General features: G+C 28.5%; 4 protein-coding genes across 6 annotated transcripts; 1 reads left to right on the top strand and 3 right to left on the bottom strand.

Moving 5' to 3' along the window:
• Positions 1 to 803: 803 nt before the first annotated feature.
• On the bottom strand, positions 804 to 7,751 carry Edem2 (ER degradation enhancer, mannosidase alpha-like 2). 2 transcript variants are annotated; one of them, XM_076895925.1, is made up of 17 exons: positions 7,358 to 7,749; positions 7,221 to 7,266; positions 6,835 to 6,935; positions 6,722 to 6,761; positions 6,518 to 6,630; positions 6,266 to 6,419; positions 6,068 to 6,196; positions 5,821 to 5,992; positions 5,579 to 5,736; positions 5,407 to 5,511; positions 4,986 to 5,330; positions 4,640 to 4,804; positions 4,462 to 4,560; positions 4,041 to 4,358; positions 3,684 to 3,897; positions 3,345 to 3,457; positions 804 to 2,862 (listed from the first exon to the last, which is right to left on the bottom strand). In XM_076895925.1, exons 1-17 carry the CDS (start codon positions 7,477 to 7,479, stop codon positions 1,084 to 1,086), a joined length of 4,173 nt encoding a protein of 1,390 aa, XP_076752040.1. In that variant the 5' UTR covers positions 7,480 to 7,749; the 3' UTR covers positions 804 to 1,083. The 2 variants fall into 2 exon arrangements, with proteins under 2 accessions (XP_076752040.1, XP_076752041.1); XM_076895926.1 differs by lacking the exon at positions 4,462 to 4,560 and having other exon boundaries at positions 7,358 to 7,751.
• Positions 7,752 to 8,544: 793 nt separating this feature from the next.
• On the top strand, positions 8,545 to 9,631 carry Trmt112 (tRNA methyltransferase subunit 11-2). Its single transcript, XM_076895924.1, has 3 exons — positions 8,545 to 8,702; positions 8,871 to 8,972; positions 9,234 to 9,631. The coding sequence occupies exons 1-3, from the start codon at positions 8,625 to 8,627 to the stop codon at positions 9,459 to 9,461; spliced, it is 408 nt and encodes a 135-aa protein (XP_076752039.1). The 5' UTR covers positions 8,545 to 8,624; the 3' UTR covers positions 9,462 to 9,631.
• Positions 9,632 to 12,361: 2,730 nt separating this feature from the next.
• Positions 12,362 to 17,273, bottom strand: LOC143423770 (uncharacterized). Of its 2 annotated transcripts, XM_076895326.1 has the most exons (11): positions 17,139 to 17,273; positions 16,670 to 16,814; positions 16,323 to 16,445; positions 15,860 to 16,059; positions 15,362 to 15,571; positions 13,840 to 14,005; positions 13,693 to 13,762; positions 13,461 to 13,620; positions 13,185 to 13,322; positions 12,992 to 13,105; positions 12,362 to 12,916 (listed from the first exon to the last, which is right to left on the bottom strand). In XM_076895326.1, exons 1-11 carry the CDS (start codon positions 17,210 to 17,212, stop codon positions 12,694 to 12,696), a joined length of 1,623 nt encoding a protein of 540 aa, XP_076751441.1. In that variant the 5' UTR covers positions 17,213 to 17,273; the 3' UTR covers positions 12,362 to 12,693. The 2 variants fall into 2 exon arrangements, with proteins under 2 accessions (XP_076751441.1, XP_076751442.1); XM_076895327.1 differs by lacking the exon at positions 15,362 to 15,571.
• A 499-nt stretch (positions 17,274 to 17,772) lies between these two features.
• On the bottom strand, positions 17,773 to 19,722 carry LOC143423535 (HIG1 domain family member 1A, mitochondrial-like). The gene is made up of 3 exons (XM_076894923.1): positions 19,590 to 19,722; positions 18,392 to 18,534; positions 17,773 to 18,160 (listed from the first exon to the last, which is right to left on the bottom strand). Exons 2-3 carry the CDS (start codon positions 18,525 to 18,527, stop codon positions 17,973 to 17,975), a joined length of 324 nt encoding a protein of 107 aa, XP_076751038.1. The 5' UTR covers positions 18,528 to 18,534; positions 19,590 to 19,722; the 3' UTR covers positions 17,773 to 17,972.
• Between the last annotated feature and the right edge of the window lie 1,023 nt (positions 19,723 to 20,745).

Below are 20,745 nucleotides of genomic sequence, written 5' to 3'. Positions count from 1 at the left end.
TGACATGTATATATACATTGGTATTTTGTACAATTTTATATACATATATAAAGCATAGAATAATAAACAGTTTTTAATGAAAAAATATTTGTATGACACTAATTCAGTATCAATGAATTAAAAATCTATCTCAGCAATACTTTTCCAATTATCAAGTACATCTTAAGGTAATATCAAGTTTTGTAAAGAACTTTTAAAAAGGTGTATTATTGATTTTTATATATTTACATTATTTTTTGCCTTAACAGAATGTAACACATTTTTAAATAGCCAGAGTAGTGCTGTTTTCTTTCATTGTAAAGATGTAATTTTTTACACATTTATCTGTAATTTTAAATCATTGATAATTATCTATGTTTTTGTTCACGATGCAAGTGTACAGTTACACTGTAAACAAGCATTACAGTATTTGTTATTCACTGAAATTTGTGAATTTATTTACATTATTACTCATGGCATAGCACATGGCACATATATATATATATATATATATATATATATATATATATATATATATATATATATATATGTATATTTGGAGCACAAAAATATGAGAAAAGAAAAAATGATATTGTATTTCTCTACCTGAGCAGAAGGTAATATGTTATCATTCGTACTGTTGTGTGCACAAGAAATATACTATATTTAAATGAAATGTACATTCATTAGAGCCTCAACACAATATTTTATCACTATCTAATTAGGATAAATATCTTGTGCAGGCTATTTATATGTATGTATATGTATTATACAAATTTGTTTATGTTTTCCCTATTTTATTTCGAATAATAAATAAAATTGGATTCTTTTGTAAGCACCAGTTTAATATTATTATTTAGAATTGTTCTGGGAATATAGTCTGGTCGGTATACCGGATCTCTTATTAAATAACTAAAATTTTTCCTTATAACAATTTTACGTACATATAAAAACGTTAAAGCTCACTGCATACACATTTCAGTTTAGTGCAAAAGTATCAAATGCAGTGTGAATAGGATTACCAGGTTTACATTGCATTCAAAAGTGTATTCAACTTGTTTTTTATACTGTATACTCTGTCTTAAAAGCTTGAAATCACTTTCATTATAATTCATCGTCGATATGTTTACCCTTGCGTTTCTGTACATCGACTTTTTTATTTTTAATATCGTTTGCACAGTTTTGACTATTTTCCTTTTTACTTTCGTCTAGGGAATTATAATTTAAGCTTTCTATATTTTTTTGTTGAACATTAACAGAATTCTCATTGTCTTTTTTTTCAGATATCAACATCTGACTTTTATGTTCTTCAGGCAGTTTAGAAGATACAATTTTATTATTATTCGAATCTAAATGAATAGGATGATCAGTATTTGGATTACTCTCGTGATTATATCCTGAATCCACTGTTTCTAATTGAATCTTCCTTAATGTTTCACGTTTGTCTATTTCTATCGTTTTTATGCCCGGAGAACTCGATTGTATATCCGTTACCTCAAACTCATTATCACTTAATAAGGATTCTTCGTGTGTTTGTTTATCAGCACTGTCATTATTAGCAATCGTTTCCTGAAATTCTATGCTCTTCGACTGTAAACCCTCTAAAGAATTTGCAACTTTAGTAAAGTCCGTCAGAGAGTCTATATCTTTCGCAAATTCTTCGATTTTATTTTTGATAAATTCAATTTGGTATTTTATTCGATTTTTTAATTTATCGGCTTTAGTTTGATTTTGAGAAGAATCATTTAAAACTACTTTATTCGAATTTTCCGCTTCTTTATTCGTATTCTCTACTGTATCCGTTGAAATATCAATATGCTCTTGATGCTTTCGAACAGTGTTTTGTTCCGAATTTTTTACGAATTTCCCTATTTCTGTTAATACAAAATATTCGAAGTCCTCAAATTTGCCACCTTTAATGTCCTCGTTCTTTTTTGATATCTTTAAAACGTTTTTAGACGTAATTTCTGTTTTAGTACTTTCATTATTATCTATCATAAATTCTGCGATCGTGGAATCTTGGCCTTTGGTTTTCTTCAGTATAGCCAATTTTTCGAAATTTTTTAAATCTTTTTTCCAATTATCAATTACAGCATCGTAATAAGAATTTTTATCTAACACTGGTTTTTCTAAATTTTCTTGTATATGATTAGCTAATATCTCATGATATTCACTATGCACAGCTTTATAAACATGATCTAACAAGGCAAAATGCTCAAGAATAACTTCATCTTCTGTGTCAAAAATATCTGCTATTAATTGTCCTAAAAATTTATAATTACCAGTCTGTGCAATGTTCAATTCGGAAAATTTAAGCAGTTGTTCAGCATTTGGACTCACAGATCGCATTGATTTCAGCATCGTTGTAACCGTTTTCATATTTAAAATCATTATGTCCATTTTTGTTAATAAATATTGCTTCAACAATTTTTGTTTATTAGAATCCATTAATTGATCCATTTTCATTATGGATGATTTCGGTGCAACTTCAACTAATTCTTTTAGGAACCACGAAACTTTATCCCGCAAAGATACTTTCGATACATCACGACCACTATCTCGTGACCGCATTACCCAATTGTAATAACCTTCCAATATAAAACTTCTGATTTGTAAGCCTGATTTTTGTTTCACGTCCAAATATATGTAATTGATGAAAACTTCTTTTAATTGCCGCCACTCTTTTTCTGTTAACACTGTATCCTCCGATTTTTTCGTAAATACAAAAGTTATATACCACTCTGGTGTTATTCTTACTTCCCCACCGAGTGAATCTTTGATTATTTCAGCACGTAGATTATACAAAACAATTGTGTCTTTTTCATCTTCTTCATGCTTAACCTCAGGAACCGTGTCCAAACTTGTCCCACTGCTTGGAGATGTCTGTCATAAAAAAATATCTCTCGATTTTTAGTTTCATTTTACAATTATATGAAGCAAAATGAAAAAAAAATATATATATAACTTCAAATAAATATATTAATTAGCAATCGGAAATACAGTTATTGCAAGAAATGCATTCTTAAACTAATTTATAATAACATAACGAAGGAAATATCAGAATATAATAGAAATGTAATAAGAATATAGAAATATAAAAATCAAAAGTTTAATTTTTTAGGAAATATAAAAATATATAACAGTTTACATTATGTAACGTTAAATGCAAATAAAAATATCTACATCATTTCAATATAAATATTACAAATTCTAGATATGGAAATATTTTCCAAATGATAAAATACGCGCTCTTATAACTCACGTTTAAGTAATACATCTGTGAGTTAATATCGCTTCATATGAATTAAAATCCAAAGCAGAACGTATTCAATGAAAATTACTGCAAAACACCAAGGAATACAGACCTGTGGTGTCATTTGTTGCGTAAGAAAAGATTTTAACGATCCCTTCCATCGCTCGAAAACTGATAAATCAGTGGGCGCTTTCAGTTGTACTTCTTCTTTTGAAAAGAAATTTCCTGTAAATTATGAAACAATTTCAAATGTTTAAATCTATAACGATCGGAAATAATCCGTGTTATCGTAAAAAAAAAAAAAAGAAAGAAATGAAAATCAAGGTTTCTTGTTTCCTATATTATTTTTTTCAAATGTTTCAAATAAAATTTTTAAAAATGAACTCTCGCGTTTTTCACCATCCAATCCTTCAAATGTTACATTTTTAGAATATAAAATATGATATTGTACCAAGGGTGACTGTAAGATCATTGTTCGCCATAGTAATTGCTTTTAGTAACTCGGACGCCTCCATACTGAACAAAAATACTACTGGAATAGTTATATCATCCACTTCTTTTCCATCTCTTGACATTGCAAACATAGGTGAAGTTGCAGCACTAGAACCATCAACATTATCCAACACTATTCCAGCAATAGCACCTGCCTGTTGAATTCTCCTTGCCTGTCAATAAATTTCAATAATTAAACAAATCTCCTTTCTGTTGGAAAACTATTAGTAATAAAAATATAGAACTAGTATCCAAGAAATCTTTGTATATTGAGGTATTTCACAACAAACAACTATAATTGATAATATCTTCTTACCTTTTCAATAAACATACAGTCACCCCGAACTATTATTGCTATCTTGCCCACGAGTGTACCTGGATCCTGAAGATCAATGCACGCGGAAGTTGGAAATGCAAAAACAACTTTCCCAGTTACTTTGTTTAACCCTTGTAATTCTAAACCAAAATGCGCTGGTCCAGCCAGTAACGTAATTATTTGAGGTGGATTTGTATGTGGTTTTACAAAGGTGACAGCTTGCCGTTTAGGTTCAATTTGTTGGGATTGCAGTTTACTTATTTCGACCATTTCTTGCATAAATAACAAACCTTCTTCTAAATCCTGTGGTGTTTTCGCCTGTAAAATCAATACAAATACTTAATTTGCAATTTGATACAATTAAAATGAAAGAAAAAAGATTTATAAATATATTAGTAAATACGAGAAAATTTCGTTTTACATTAGAAAATGTATGCAACAGTTGAACACTTCCATCTGCCATAGTTAAAGTCGTTATTCCCATATCGCTCAATAATTTTAAATGTTCCAAATTATTTGCCTACAGTAAAAGTAACAGTTTTTAGCATTTATTTAACTTACTTAAAGTTGATGAACAATACTATGAAAACTGTTCTTACCTGAAACTGAGTGGCGCTTAATCTTCTTTTTATTGCTCGTCTTGGGTACATATCTTCAACCATGTTTCTCAGAGGTTGTCTTACTGATGCAGGAAATAAATGAAGACTATTCGGACAAGTACGGTCCATTTCATCCACGTGTACGATGTCCCGCTCAAAATCTTGCTTTATTTTAAAAATTATGAACATTTTAAACTTTTATATTTATGGAAAATTTAAATATGTAAAAATACATGTTCTTTAATTAAATTTGTAAAAGCATGAATTCATTTGAATATCCACAACCTAATATAAATACTAATTGAGAGTTGTTGATATTTCTCATTATACTGTTCATTATACTTACTGAAGAAATATTAGTTCTTATAGAAGCAAGTGTTAATGGTAATAGATGTCCTTCGGTTGTAAAAATAAATTCATCCAAATCTAAAAGTAGTTCACCTGGCTCCGCGAATAACAGAAATAAGTATTTAAAAGTTTCTGACAATACAAAGCTATCCATTGTATCATCATGCTTATTAGTTCTAACATCTGATACAGCTGCATAACCACATGGTACTCTGGCATAAGTTTGCAGACTTTTGAGTACCTTACGCCCAACTCCTAAATAATAATGGTCGCCGGTAGCACGATAAAGAAAGTACGTTGATTCTAGAAATTCTGGCCTTAATGGATGATGTCCCCAATGCACCTGTAATTATACAAAATTAAATAAGGTTCGTATCAATTTATATTAAAATCTGCTTGCTTCTAAAGAAAATAGCAACTTGAAAATCAGTAGTAAATGCTTCTGGGATGAAATTATGTCTCTGCATAACTTGATATAACATTTCGTGGGTTTCTACAGCTGGTTTAATATCGCCTTTTAACACCTAAAAACACAATTATAATTAAATAGAAATATAAATGGTTTACATAAAGATATGAATTAATCTTTACCTGCAAACCAGGCCAAAAAGCTAATAGAGCATCCATAAAATTTTTCGAGTTTGTGTTTGGTCTGTGCATATGTACATCCAATAACATTGGTCCTTGGCTTACATACTTCATTACAGCTTGATAATGTTTATTAAACCGCCCAAGATATTTCTCATCACCTATTTTACAATTGAAACTCTAACTGTACTATCAAAAATTTTGTAACAAACTTATATAAATATGAGTAACTTGGTAGCAATTACCTAATAAAATGTATGCTTTAAGACAATATTCATAATAAGAGTCTATACCCGCCCCTACACCAGAATCTCTTCTCACCCAGTCACCAGAATGTACATTTAACACGGATCCCATTAAATCAGTACCACGATGACGCATTCTCCATAAAACATCCATTGCTTTTTGTGCCTTTTCCTGTTCCACGTAATATTGTTATTAACACCATAAAATTCATTAGCCACATTCTTAAAATATTATAAAATATTCTACTTCAAAAATTGGTTCTCCTGTTAATCTCGACAATGCTGCCATTTCTAAAATCATGCTACCTGCACAAGCAGTACACGTCTCCCGTGATACTTCTAATGGTACACCTTTCATACCATATTTTAAATTTATCTACAAAAATTATACTAATCAATAACATTTTAAAAATTTATTTTTATAGATAAATAAAGATTTCATTACTCTGCCATATGGTATCCCAGTGGTTGTATTAAATGCAGGTAAAAACCTGTACCCTAAGTCTTTGGCTAAATTTAGAAGTTCACCTCTATACCATGGCATTATGTTAGCTCTTTGCTGTAGATATTCTGCTAGTATATGACCACTCAGGAGACCCCTATCCAATAAATGATTTTAAACAGTATTAATCTTTAAAAAAATTAATAATTGAACGAGATACATAAATTATTAGAACAGCTATTAAAAATATCTCACCCAAGCATCCTGATATTTGTTTCAAATAAAGAAACAATAACATCTGTGTCAAAACTAACATCTCTGATAACAAGTTTAACTGCACGCTCAAATTCCTCTAGATCTCCTAGTACCTAATAGATATTAAATATACAGAAATTAAATTATATTTTATTAAGTATTTATCCTTAACGCAAAAGGTGTGTAAATGTTTAATATACTTACTACAAGTGTATCTAAGGTATCGACCAATGTAAGCGAGAAACTGAAAATGTATAATATAATATGTTTATCAAATTTATATATTATTTAGATATGTGACAAGTTCTTATCCTTACTTTCCTAATGTGGAATCTATGTCACCTCTATTGGGTTCAGATCCTCTGTATCGCCCCTTACAACTTAATGGCATCAATTCATCAGCGGGATATGCATTATCCTTAAACATATATTCAATATTAGTATACTTAAGCTAGAAAGATTTGAACTAGAAATCTACATGAAACATTTATTTTACTTATTTCATTGATTTCTCAGAACAGAATTTATATTTCTAACAAATAACACAACAGATGTTGGCAATATAATAAATTTTGCATTTGCTCAGGGTAATTGTAGTATACATATATATATGTATTGTTAATATTTTTAAATAGTTGTCTCACTTATTTTATTAGAAATCTATAAAATTTCTTATCAAATACTGTTTGCATGTAAACTTTACCATATAAGCATTGTACGCATGACAAAACATATCCTTGGCTTCTTCCCTACGAATAAAATCATACACATATACATAACAGAAAAGCAAAAATTAAATATCACCGCTAGAATAGTACAAATATACATATTAATACAAACTTTAATGCTTCTCGTTCTTCTTTACTCATATATTCCGACCGTTCATCTTCGGATACAGCTAACAATGCTTGTATGCTGCATCCAAACATTATTAATCTCCAAATAAGTGAATCACAAGCCATCTTCCTTTGTATTAGAAAATATATTCCTTTCGATGTCAAGATCTTGCACTTGTAATAGCACACATTGTCTTTCACGTATTTTGTAACTTTATTTTGTCAGAATACCATTATTGTACAGTAGTGGGACAATACGTTGCAATATGGATCGTAAATGAACGAAATCTAGTACGTTTTCCGTCGATATATTTATCGTTCTGTCTTCTCTAGCATTTTTTCACAATTATCATATGGGCACCATACATCTATTAATTATACATATTACTATCATACAATACGATGAAATGAAAATGTGCATTACCGCATCATTGATATTTATTTTTATAAATATAATTTTTTTAATGCACGCAGAGGAAGTGAGGGCTATACCAATTTAAACTGGATATATACTGTTCTTTATAGGTTAGAAAACTTGACTATTTTTCGAACAAATTGATGATGTGTCAATGTACGACTGGCAGATAATAATTCGGGAATATATGTTTAAACACGATACTAAACGAGATAAACTGTTAAGAGTAACAGCTGATTGCGTATTTTCATCAAGGCCAGATGATGTGGCCACTGTCAATTTAAACAATTTTCCAGCTTGAATAATAACATGTACGTTTAAGCTACACACCATATGTTCTATAACATTAATAGCACTTCCCAAGTTTCTTATTAATCAATTCCGTCTAATTATTTAAAAAATCGCGTATTCGAACAAATTCGGTAAAAAAACATGATAGATTATTGACAATTAAGGTAACAGTATTTTCCCTAAACAACTAACCTCCCAAACAGATGCAATTGAACGAAAGAGGTCACGTGATCGTTACTTAAACTTGACTTGGTAAATTCTTACGATATTTACAAGATCGACGAAATAATTTTTATCTTGTACATTATTAATTCTAATGGCAAGATAATCATAAAATTACTATTTTCCCGATAGAATGTAGTAAAGTCGTGATAGTCACTGTCGCGTGAAAACGAACCATTAGAACACTTTTGAGCGTGCACAAGTCGATAGAAGCCGGCGTCGAACATAACGTGCAATGAACTCGTAACGCAAGTACAGTGACGCAGGTCCTTAACGAAGTCGAAATCATAATTTCTTCAGATTATTTCAGTTAACAAACTAGTTGAATAACATTGACGGAAAAATGAAGCTTTTAACGCACAATATGTTGACCTCGAAATGTTTAAGAGGAGTAACAGTTGGATATCCTCTTGGAATTATTGTAAGTTTATATATATAATTTTGAGGTTAACATCAATAAAAGTTGTGTAAAATATTTGAACATATGTCAGATGTACATAATTGCTTTGAATATAATGTATAAACATAAGCAATGCCTTAGATTAAATTTGTATTAATAAGAGATTGCTTTCTGCATGTAAACTTGCAGGCAAAGGATATCAAAGTGTCAGAAGTAAAGTTCAACTCGGAATTTATTGCAAGAATAATTCCAAAACTTGACTGGACTACGCTTTGGAAAGCTGCGGAAAGTGTAAGTTTTACTTATGTTTTCATTATTGAACTGTTAGCATCTTTTGAAGAACATATACTTTTATAAATTTGATTGATATATGCAACAAGTCATTTAGTAGTAAATGTCATTTTAAAAACAAATATTTAATACATTTGCATAAAAAAAAGAGAGCATTTTTAACGAAAGCATGAAATTAGCAATTTCTTATTTTAACATCTAGACAAAGAGCTAAAATCTGAGGCATATATCAAAGAATAATAATATAATGTGACAATGCAGATTGGACATGTTGGAGAATTACCACAGACTCTAATTGAAGACTTCGAAACCAATGAGGAATTTTTAAGGAAGGTTCATCATGTTTTACTCGAAGTTGAAGTCATTAATGGAGACCTGCTGTGTCCAGAATCTGGCAGAAAATTCCCTATTAATGATGGTATACCAAATATGCTCTTAAATGAAGATGAAGTTTCATTATTAGATGTATGTCCTTCTTATTATAAGTAGCAAGTGTTTATATGTTGTATATAAAAAATGTTAATTTTTTTTACTGTATGTAACAAGTTGATTTTGTATTTTTACCATTGTAATTAGTATGTATAATAGTGTAGGAGAAATTTAATAATTTAAAGATAACTAAATCATAATCGTACTAAACAGATATCAATTAAATACATTAAATTAATCAAATTGCATTTTTAAATTTCTTGAACTAGTTTAGTAACAGACTATACATTATAAATCAGTATCTGATATTTTATAGAATAAAATAGCATATGTACACGATAAATATTGTGTTTATAAAGATTATTACAAAACCCTACCAAATAAATTATTGCATTAGAAAAATGGTTATAGATGCCTTTATTGTACAGATATGTATAAATACGATGAAATACAATTTTTGCATTACTGTAATATTCAGTATGTAACATGTGTATCATGCATATCTGCATGTATATCATGTTTATATTGCTACTTATGGATTGTTGTTAATTTATTTTCAAGTGCATTTATAATCGTTTAGTTGAAAGTATTTAGGACAAAATCCTTAAGTCTAAATACAATTCTTTTTATATTAGTATTATTATACCAACTATATAAAACACAAAATAATTCTGAGATATCTAAATATATAGATTTCTTCGTGTATTCATACTTTCATAAGATCTATTAAAAATAGTTTTGCTTCTGTAAATAAAGTAACAAATGCACGAGAAAAATTGCTTGGAACTTGAAATCTTAATTGTGAAGTAGAGCAATTCTATTAATATTTAATATTATTGTTTCCATATATAACGAATATCTTATCTTGCCAATACAACAAAAACCCATCATGTAGCACATCAACAAATCCCATATGATAAAATACATTTATTACTTTATTGATAGCACAAATTTTACTAACACCTATTGCACACAATCTGCTATAACATGTGAGTTGTATTGTATGTAATTTAAAAATAATGAAAAGATGATTATCTCACACCAAAACTGACAAAGTAACATGTATCTTGAAAAATTTTTTTTTTTTAATGGAAGAGTTATAATAGAAACGAATTTGGCATTTTATATTATTGACTAATAGTCACTCCACAACGATACATCTCATGCACAACCCCTGAATCTTACATACCTTACACAGAATACAATACCTAAGTAATTGCATTTGAAAAAATGTGTTTCACATTGAAATATTAAATTACAGTAATTGGCTAATTGAAGAATTCATTTATACCATTTAATGTTACCCTTCTGCATACATGGCAATACTGAAAATATAGTCAAAATAGATTATTTTATCCTTCCTAGTTTCTTCACAAAGTCAAAAAGCTATAAAAATAGCTCTTAACTAATGTTTCAGCCACAGCCCATCTGTTATTAAATTTTATTCACATATTATAATCATTTTGAAGGCAGGATTATTCTGAATTAAGCTATGAAAAATACTTCTATACATTCATTTAAGTATAGCGCATATAAAGTTTTTCTTTTTTTAGTTTATCATTAAAAATCCTAGGTTGGTTATGGTCTACAATTGTATATAATTACTTAGAAGTTTGCATCGCGGATATGCAAATTTGTATTTCATATCATTTTCATATTGTGTATGTGTTGATACGCGATTTATGATCTATATAAAACTAATAACTTTCCAAATACTTGCCATGTAATTAAAATTCTCTTCACAACTTATATTTACTGTGAATATTTTATAATACTGAATATGTTCACTGCAAATTTATCATTTTGATCATAAATCTTGCAGCTGATAAATAAAATTTAATTGTTACAATATTACAAATTTTATAATCTTAATAATTTTGATGTTGAAATATACTAAATATATTTTTACTAAATTGAATAATTCCTTTAATTTCGTGCATTATAAATTTAATTAATAAATTTAATAAAAAGTATATAATTCTTGAAACACAACGCTATAAAAATATTTAAAAAGTAACGCGCACAAATGTCCTAAAATACCTGTAAATTACTATTAAGAAAAAATTGTTAATTTTAAGAGTATATATTTAGTTTATATATATTTCAACATTTAGTTTCTCTAAAATAAATTAATTATTTAAGATTGTGTTTCAATTTAAAAAATAAATACAAAATTATATCATAAATAATTAAAGAAATATTAATCCTAGAAAATATTGTATCATAGAATTAATCACTACCATTATTACAAATATTAATTTTATGTATATTTGAATTACCACCCCATTAAAAACTTCGTTTGCATTTGCAAAAGAAATGAACTTCAATAACCTTGTGTTTAAATGTGATTTTCAAATAATTTAATAAGTGGTCGAAACATTTTTAAATCATTACACGCACGTCGGCGTGAATATTTAGAAACTTGGTCATATTTATATACATATTAAAAATGACAAGATATGTCATAAATGGAAGCATTATGATTTTCTCAAATTGATAATGCGTATTAGAATACGATGATATATTTCTTTAAATAATTTAAAATATGTGTATGTAAAAGTAAATTTTGAACACTTTTTTGCATTCTTTCACGAATATATCATGTTTAGCATTATGCAAACATTTTACCGTTTATTTACGATATATAGTGAGAAATTATCGTTTTATAAGGAACATAAAAAATAAAACTTATTAACTTGTAACAAAATACAAATAAATATTTATATCAATATAACTTCAGTATAGAAACGTAACATACTACCGTAATATACTACTAAAAGTAACAGTGATCATTTCTGTTAACACATTGACTGTAAATACAACATATCACATTTGAGACTTCCTTAACTGGACGTATTAAAGGTAATCAATGGCACCTGTAATTGTTAAATTAAAAAGAAAGGTAAAAAATAATTGGAGAGAACATAGATAAGAAAAGCAAGAATGTTAAGGCTCTCATAACATGAACTTTATCCAAGGAAAATTATGTTAAAAATTACTGTTTCTATATAAAATTAGATTTCATCCTAATATGTTTCTTTTTGTTTAATTTGTCTTACAGTCAATGTGTTAAACTAATATTAATTTTAGAAGCTTCCATTAAACATATAAAAATTATGGAATGAATATTTCAGATAATTAACATTTGATAGCGTATTTCATCTATAAGGATACTAAATAAAAAAACGATTAAAAAATATAATATCTATAAAATTGAAACAATTCAACAAAAAACAAAAACTAAGGGTTTTTAATTTTTAAAAATTGAAACAAAAAAACAATTGCACATATTTCATTTACCACGACTTTCTGTATTTGAAATGTTTCTTTCAGAATAAATAGAACCTTGAACCAATTCTCTCAATGGACCTTTCCGTAGTTCTGGATTAGGCCCTTTGGCAACATAGTGATCATCGAGAAGTAGACTTGCGTCATGTCCATTTGCTATTATTTTGCTATATGTCCCTTTATTCAACAAACTTGCATCTGGTCCTGACCATGGCGCATAATCAGGTCTAAAAAGTTTTGAATAACGATAATTTGGTTCATTATTTATTTTAATTATATCATAAACAAAAATTTCAACTTACAACAGTAAATCATCGTTGGCTCCTTTTGATAAATCAGGATTTGGACCAACTGGTTTTGTTAAATATGGAGATTTATATTCACTATCTTCTGTAGTACTTGTTCCTCGGGAAATTCTAAAATTGTTATTAGATATTATATTTTTAATTTTCTTCAGTAGAAAGGACATATAACAAAATATAAATGTTTTCTTACTTTGGTATCTCTATTTTGTTTTTAGATCGTTTAGATTTTTCTACATCTGGATCTTTAACTATTTTCTTAATTGGTGAAGCAGTTAATTTTACAGCTTCAGTTATTGGTGGACTGTCTTTCCTTTCATCACTTCTACTACTACAATTATGTCGCATATATTTAATAGAAAGTTATATTTTCATAAGAATGTAACAAGTAATTAAAACAGTTTTTTTTATTAAAAGAAAGTAATTGAAATATTTCCTGTATAAACAAAAATTACTGTATCTATATTACCTTTGACTATCTAATGTACACACAGGTCTTGTAGCTTCTTCAGTAACCATAATATCCAATATATGTATTGCTCTTTCCTCATCATAGTCAACACTATTCATAGCAAGCATTATTACTCTTTCTGCCACAGACTTATACTTCTCCATTAAACGTGCTTTCACTAATAAATTATAATATAATAAATTATGTATTGATATTAATAATTTAAAAAGTATTATCAGATATTACATACTTTTATTTTTTTCTTCCAAGCTTTTCATACGTGGCGGCGGAGTAGGTGCACTTTGTTGTTCATTCTTAATCTACGAAAATAAAGCATCAATAATAATTGTCAAAATAAAAAAGATAATTAAATGTATATGAAAATTGAACATGTTACTTGTTCTTCTTCCTTTCTTCTCGCAGATTTTGGAACTGTAGGATTTCGTTTTTCATACCCCAAATCAATCAATTTTTCCGAAGCTTTTTGAACATTATTCTCACTTTGCTCCAGAATATCAAGTAACATAGTTTCTTCTACTTTTGGAAAAATATTTTTCAGGTACCTGTAGATGTATTTGTATCATATAATAACATTTATTACAACTATTTAACAATGCACTGATTATAAATGCAGACACAGTCTACAATATAAATTTGAATATTGTGCAACTTATTTATAAATCAGAAAAATATTGATACAAATTATTAATGCAAAATGTATGTCAAAATTAAATTACCTTAGGGATTAGTAAATAAAATTCGCATAAAATACTATTTATAACAATTTATATGATGAACACATGTGATTAATAACTTGACAGTTTATTAGTGGAAGCATTTATTGAAATTAATTTGAATATGTTGATTTTGAATATGTTGAATAATAAAATAAGGTATTCCAACTGTAAACAAGGAATGAATATTTTAAATTACTGGATACATGCATATACTGTCATGCTTAAACCACATTTTTAATCAGTAAATGAGTTTTCTATAGCATGCATAATATATGTATATCTATACTTTTGAAAATTTCCAATTCTTAACGTTATACTTTAATAATACTTGAATAATTAAGATCAATATAATACCTATTTCAATTCACACATAAAGTGTTGATTGTACATTTCTAAAAAACTCATTTCTTACTTATTATGAAGTTTCTTATTGTAACATACAAACAATACATTAAGGAACATAAGTATTATATCTACTACTAGAAACTAAACAAAAATTACATTGGTGATATAATGCTGAAACCAACCTATCTATGATTTGTGTAAATTTTACACTATCCAACATGTGGTGTATAGTAAACCAGGAAGAAACTGAAACGAAAAATAAATTCTACATGATGCTGTGTATAAAAATTAATGCAATAAAAATCGCAAATAAAAGAATAAGACACAGAAAAGAAATTAAAAACTGTAAAGAAAATTTGTTGGCTGTCTGATACTGTTGCTTGAAAGTTACTAAATACAAATGTATTTACTACAAAGGACGTAAATTCGTACAACATATTAACCTCATACCTATATCAAAATATTTTGCATTCTCATATTAATTTTTCAATATTTGTTTAAGGAATTTGATAAGTTTGAAGACATTGTAGACAAAACAAACAATCTTGTAATTTTTACACATACACATACAGAAAAAAAAATGAATTTCCTTAAAAATAAAATAAAGTTCGATCACATAAAATAGTCTGCAATGTGTGTCTAACACATGCTATCACTACATGGTACTGGAGGGTCATTTTATGTGAAATATATCAGATATTCAAAATAAACCAACAATCTATATTGCTCTACCTTGCTACCTGATATATTTCATTACAGCTAACACAAGATACAATATATCAACATCTAGCATCCATATATATTGGGTGAAATTGATATTGTAAGTATGGGAAGAACCTAAGTTTCATTTTTGGGGAGTTAGGGGCTGGCCGGGCCCCACAAGGCGGACTCAATGTTAGAGCTGCATGTATAGCATGAACTGGTAATCGCCATCTTGGTATTGCATAATTTGAATGCACTCCAACGGGTGTGCATGGTCCTGGAGCACAAAGAGGATTCTTTTCCACTTGTAGAGCGCTGACAACCAAAGCTGCTCTGTTATGGTATCTGAAAGACACCAGCTACCACCTTAGCACTATGATCGATTCAGTGCTAATCAAAACTCATTGAAAAGAAACTAATACGTAATTGGCATAAATATAACTAAATACATAAGAAAGCATGACTTTTTTGTGTTTGTTAATATGATCTATGTTCAAGGATGTAAAAATTTATATTAATACAAGGTAAAGATTAGTTGGAACTTTTTTTATAATAACATATGATAACGTTGAGAGTTATATGTATATACATATATGTCTATATGCATATAAGACATGAAATTCTAAAACTTACTTTTTCAGAAGAAGTCGAATATGAGTGTCAGAAACTGTTGGGAACATGGCATTGATTTTAGCAACTTGCAACTCAGAGTCAGAATTTTGTGTTAAGCTTGTTTCCATATTCCTTATAGGTGTGGGAGATCCTAATGTCATCTCCCCAAGCCTGTTTGTCATTGCGCTAACTGATTTTAGTGATAATGGAGTTTTCAGTTCCTGTGTAAAATATTTTCTTTAAACATTGTTGAATATTATATTTGTTATTTGATATCTACATTTGATAAGATATAAATATATGATACTTTTATACATGAAATTATAGTACAATCACTTAAAATACTAACAGTTAAGATAAGATGCAACTTTTTAGTTTGTACAAGATAATGTTAAGTAACAGGGAAAAAGTCAGATTGTGTTATTGTAAATTTAACTTCAAGGAGTGATTGATACATGGTAAATATTTAGTATTAATTACCTACCTGTAAACTAGGGGGTAAGAATGCAAGTTGTGGATTATGATACAGAGACGGTGTTGGATAGATTTGTGGAGCTCTGTGAGCTCCAGCATAACCTAAATGCCCACCACCTCCATTTCCCACAGTCTATTATTTTGTTGTACATGTTATATTTTATCCGAATGCGGCATGTGCATATGACAAGAATAAACATATATTGGAGGTGCGACTACAAACACTTTAATGTTCGTGCACGAGTGCGATTTTAAAATGCTCAAACATTTTCTCACATATAGAAAGCAACGTGTTTGTTTCATGACGGTTGAATGAATTTAACATATTTAACACAACAATAAAAATTGACGACTGACCTGCATAGGTATATCTTGGGAAGTAATAGTCGTAGCAGAACTCAGTGCCATTGAATTTAGTGACTGTACATACTGAGAATACTGCCAATATCTTACTCTCGGATCTTCCCATGATGTTGTACGATTAAAATGATTTATAAAATATCTGAAAAACGTTTATTTCGCACAAATTGACTCACAAAATGACTAACGTGAAACGTTCGCTATATCGAGTAACGTTTCATTATAATCATTTATTATTGTATCAAACAGTTGCTAGTGAATGAAACTTATCCAATTTAAAGCGATTGTGTACGTTAAATATCTTTCTCTATCAATTTTTATAAATCGAAAGCTTAAATGAGATAAATCGTCATTGCGTAACATACACACATTAATTATTTGCGGTAAATAAATATTCCAAGGAATAACATTTGCCTCCTATTTCGATTTGACAGAATAGTAAATGTTTTTATAAAAATTTACATACGGACGACCACTTCGAATGTCATATCTGCATTCCCAACCGGGTGGCAATTGACTCCTATCACTTTCTTCAGCCATCTTTACGTATTTTGATAACGCAGAGTAAGCTCTTCCGGAACTGTAATTTTCGTATTTCTCGTTACCGTCAGAATGAAAATTTAATTATATACCAGAGTTTAAATCAATTAGAATCGTTCGTTTCTTTATAGATTCTTCTATTCATTGCTTGTTAAACAAAACAAATTTATGTAGTTTAGAATATTAATATTTATTATATATACATACTAAATGTATATTTATTGTGTTAAACAATATTAAGCAACAACAATAACAAGAACATTGGATATAATTTACAAATATATAACAACTTAACGTAGTTAAATTAAAAATTTTATAATTTATAATTAAATTTTATTTTTTCCAATATTTATATTAAAGTCTTTATTTTTAAGTAGATAAAAATACTGCATTTTATATGAATATTACATAATTTGAAATCAATTTTATTCACATTACATTTTATTGTTTAATTCTTACACTTGTATTTATATAAACATTCATATTTAACATATATATTATATATGTTTCATTTGAAAAATAATAGGTTGTATAATAAATAATATGCTTTATATAAACACTTTTTTAAAACAGTTGTGAGTATTAATTTATAATTATAAGCTGTTTACAACATTCTATTGAATTCTATGGGGAATATATTACTTGTACAAGTATCATTTGATAAAAAATAAATATATTTTGCTTTATTTTTAGATGTATCGCCATCTAACAACATATTAGAACTCTATTCATTTGCTTTAGTACTAGAGAATGATAAATATTAATTCTCCTTTTTTTTCTTTAATACAAAATCATTATACATATTGTATGCCATTCCTAAAGTTATGAACCCTAATGCTGTACCCTGGGCTATAACTCTCAATTGTCCAAGGAACACAGAAGGTATTACCGTTTTTGTTTTCCATTTATAAGCACCTATCCCACATATAGTAACTAAACTTACTACACCTACAAAAGAAAAATTCATGTAAAAATAAATATTATTATGTTGTCAAATAGATATTTATTTCCATTATGTATAACTATCAATTATATTCTAAGCGTAAACACTATATGCAAGAAAACAATAAAGATAGTTGTTGTTCCTACTATATGAATCACTTAATAAGTTTTATATATTATTAACTACATAAGAAGTAAGAATTATTATTATTTTTTATCTATTTGTAAAAAAAATACCAGCTACAATAAATGGTTTTTTCACTACTAGATCATAAACCTTATCCGTCATCGTTCTTTCATTTTCCAATGATTGTCTAATAGCTTCTTCTGGGATTTCTATTGTTTGAATATTTTTCCAACCACTATCATCCATTGTTCACCTATACATATTATTTAAATTTAATAAAAGTAAATGTTGTATAAGTATTAGAAATAGTAACTTTTGCAAGATATATGCAAATAATAGATATATAAAATTTAATAATAGATATATAAAATCAAAATCTCAATAAAGTCAATGATATTAAAATTGCTCGAAAATTTCTCACTCTATCAAATACTAGTTTCTATAATTAATATAAATAAGAGTCATCCTTTAATTCTTTCTTCGGCTGAAGTATGTTGTACAAAAGAACACAAAATTATGATATTTTTTGCTAACAATCAGTGGTTTTCAATGCAAAGAATTAAAAAATGTGAATCTTAACTTTAGAAAAGCAGTCAGATTCTTAAAGTTAAGATTTGCACTTTTAATCTTTATGCACTGAGAACCATTGATCATTGACAAGAAAATGTAGTAATTTTGTGTCTTTATAAAATGCGCTCTAACCCTTTTTTCCTCTAAATTTGATAAAAATTCATATAAAAGATCAATTTTATCTTATATTTCTTTTATCGTATACTGTAAAACTAAATGTTTCTCTTAAAAATATCTCTGATTATCAGAACAAAATATAATTACAAATATTTTTGTAATATATCGTTAATGTAACACGTGCCTATTACGTCACAGGTATGTCATCAGGGTAGATTTCTTTAATTGAAATATAATTTTGTACATTTCCGCTATGAAAGATGTATGAGTGGAGTACATATATAAACACGTATGTATGTCGCGTGTTTTATATGTTTACATAATTCACATCCTTCAATTTTCCTTTGATTGATTTTCAAATAATTATAGTATGCGCGCGTTTAGGGCAATGTTACGACAATGACATTTAAGATGGTACAAAATAAAAATCCTATTTGCCTATAGTAACATTCCACCAGTAGCCAGTTTTAATTAATAAAAAATGTATCGTCTCACGTGTATAACAAATATATTAAATAATATATTTTATCATTCATCTATGAAATACTATCCGTAAACTAATCGATCGCACTGTTAACTTCTCATAACTTATTCGTAAACGACAATCAAATGATACTTTACCTCTGTTATTTGAACAATATACAGATTTCACAAATGATTTAAGTATCGGAGCTTTCCTTTCCGTCCGTCCTTTGCAACTGTCACAGCGCAACAGAACAGATATTCTTCACGTACAAACGTCTGATCTCGACCAAGTTCGTCATGAACGTGTCGAACAGCACGGTGCTGCTCCTAACGGGTCTGTGACGACCCTAGTGATTCTCAATCTATTTTAAGTTGGGGACTACTTATGATACGTCTTCAGCTCTATAAAGTGACACGTTAAAAATCCTTTGTAATATCTGCTTTTGAAACAGTCTTCACGTGTGTACTTAATTTTCTCGCAGAACACTTGAAGTGGTTACACGGAGTACCGTCGCGGACCACGGATTGAGAACTACTGTTCTACACACGTGAAAACATTGTAATATAGTCACCTATCTAAACATCTATATGTATATAAATATTATAGAATGTTCAATAAACAAATCATAATTGTTAAATGATTACTTTTCATAGTCCTGTTGACAAACTATCGTATCTGATTATGAGTTTCCTTTATTATTCATTGATCTTAGAGTTTAATTCATTAGAATGAGGATAATTTGTATTCTGAGAAACCTTCTGGACTATATATAGTGTTATATAGTATAGTAAAAAGTACTTAAATTGGTCGCACACGATTACCGACAGGGAACTACCGACTGACAAGTGGCGCCATCTCTTGCAAGATGACCGAAACTAGTCGAGCATTTAGTTCAGCCCTTTTGTAAGAGATGGCGCCACCAGCCAGTCGGTAGTTCACTTCGCTGTCGGTAATCATGTGCGACCAGTTTGAGCACTTCTCACAGAGATGGCGCCACATACTATAAAAAATTTATTTATTTCTAAAAAATATATATATTTATAATTTAAAACATAAACAAATATGAAAATGCAATGTAATACTCCTGTATGAAGTAACAAATGAATGTGTCAACCATTCGGTAGTTTATTTTGCTGCTGATAATAAATATGTAACCAAGTTGAGCATTTTTTGAAAAGATCGTATCGAGAACGATAAAATTGTAGAGGAACTGTTTTGAGTGAAAATTACTAAATCTAAGGACTAGGTGGACCGTTTACCATTTAATATCCTCTACTGGATTATTTAATCCCAGCAGATTGCGCTTGGGAG

The sequence above is a fragment of the Xylocopa sonorina genome, chromosome 5 (assembly GCF_050948175.1).
Source record: "Xylocopa sonorina isolate GNS202 chromosome 5, iyXylSono1_principal, whole genome shotgun sequence".
NCBI lineage: Eukaryota > Metazoa > Arthropoda > Insecta > Hymenoptera > Apidae > Xylocopa > Xylocopa sonorina.
Note: the sequence above shows the minus strand (reverse complement) of the source record. Positions and strands in the feature narration are given on the sequence as shown.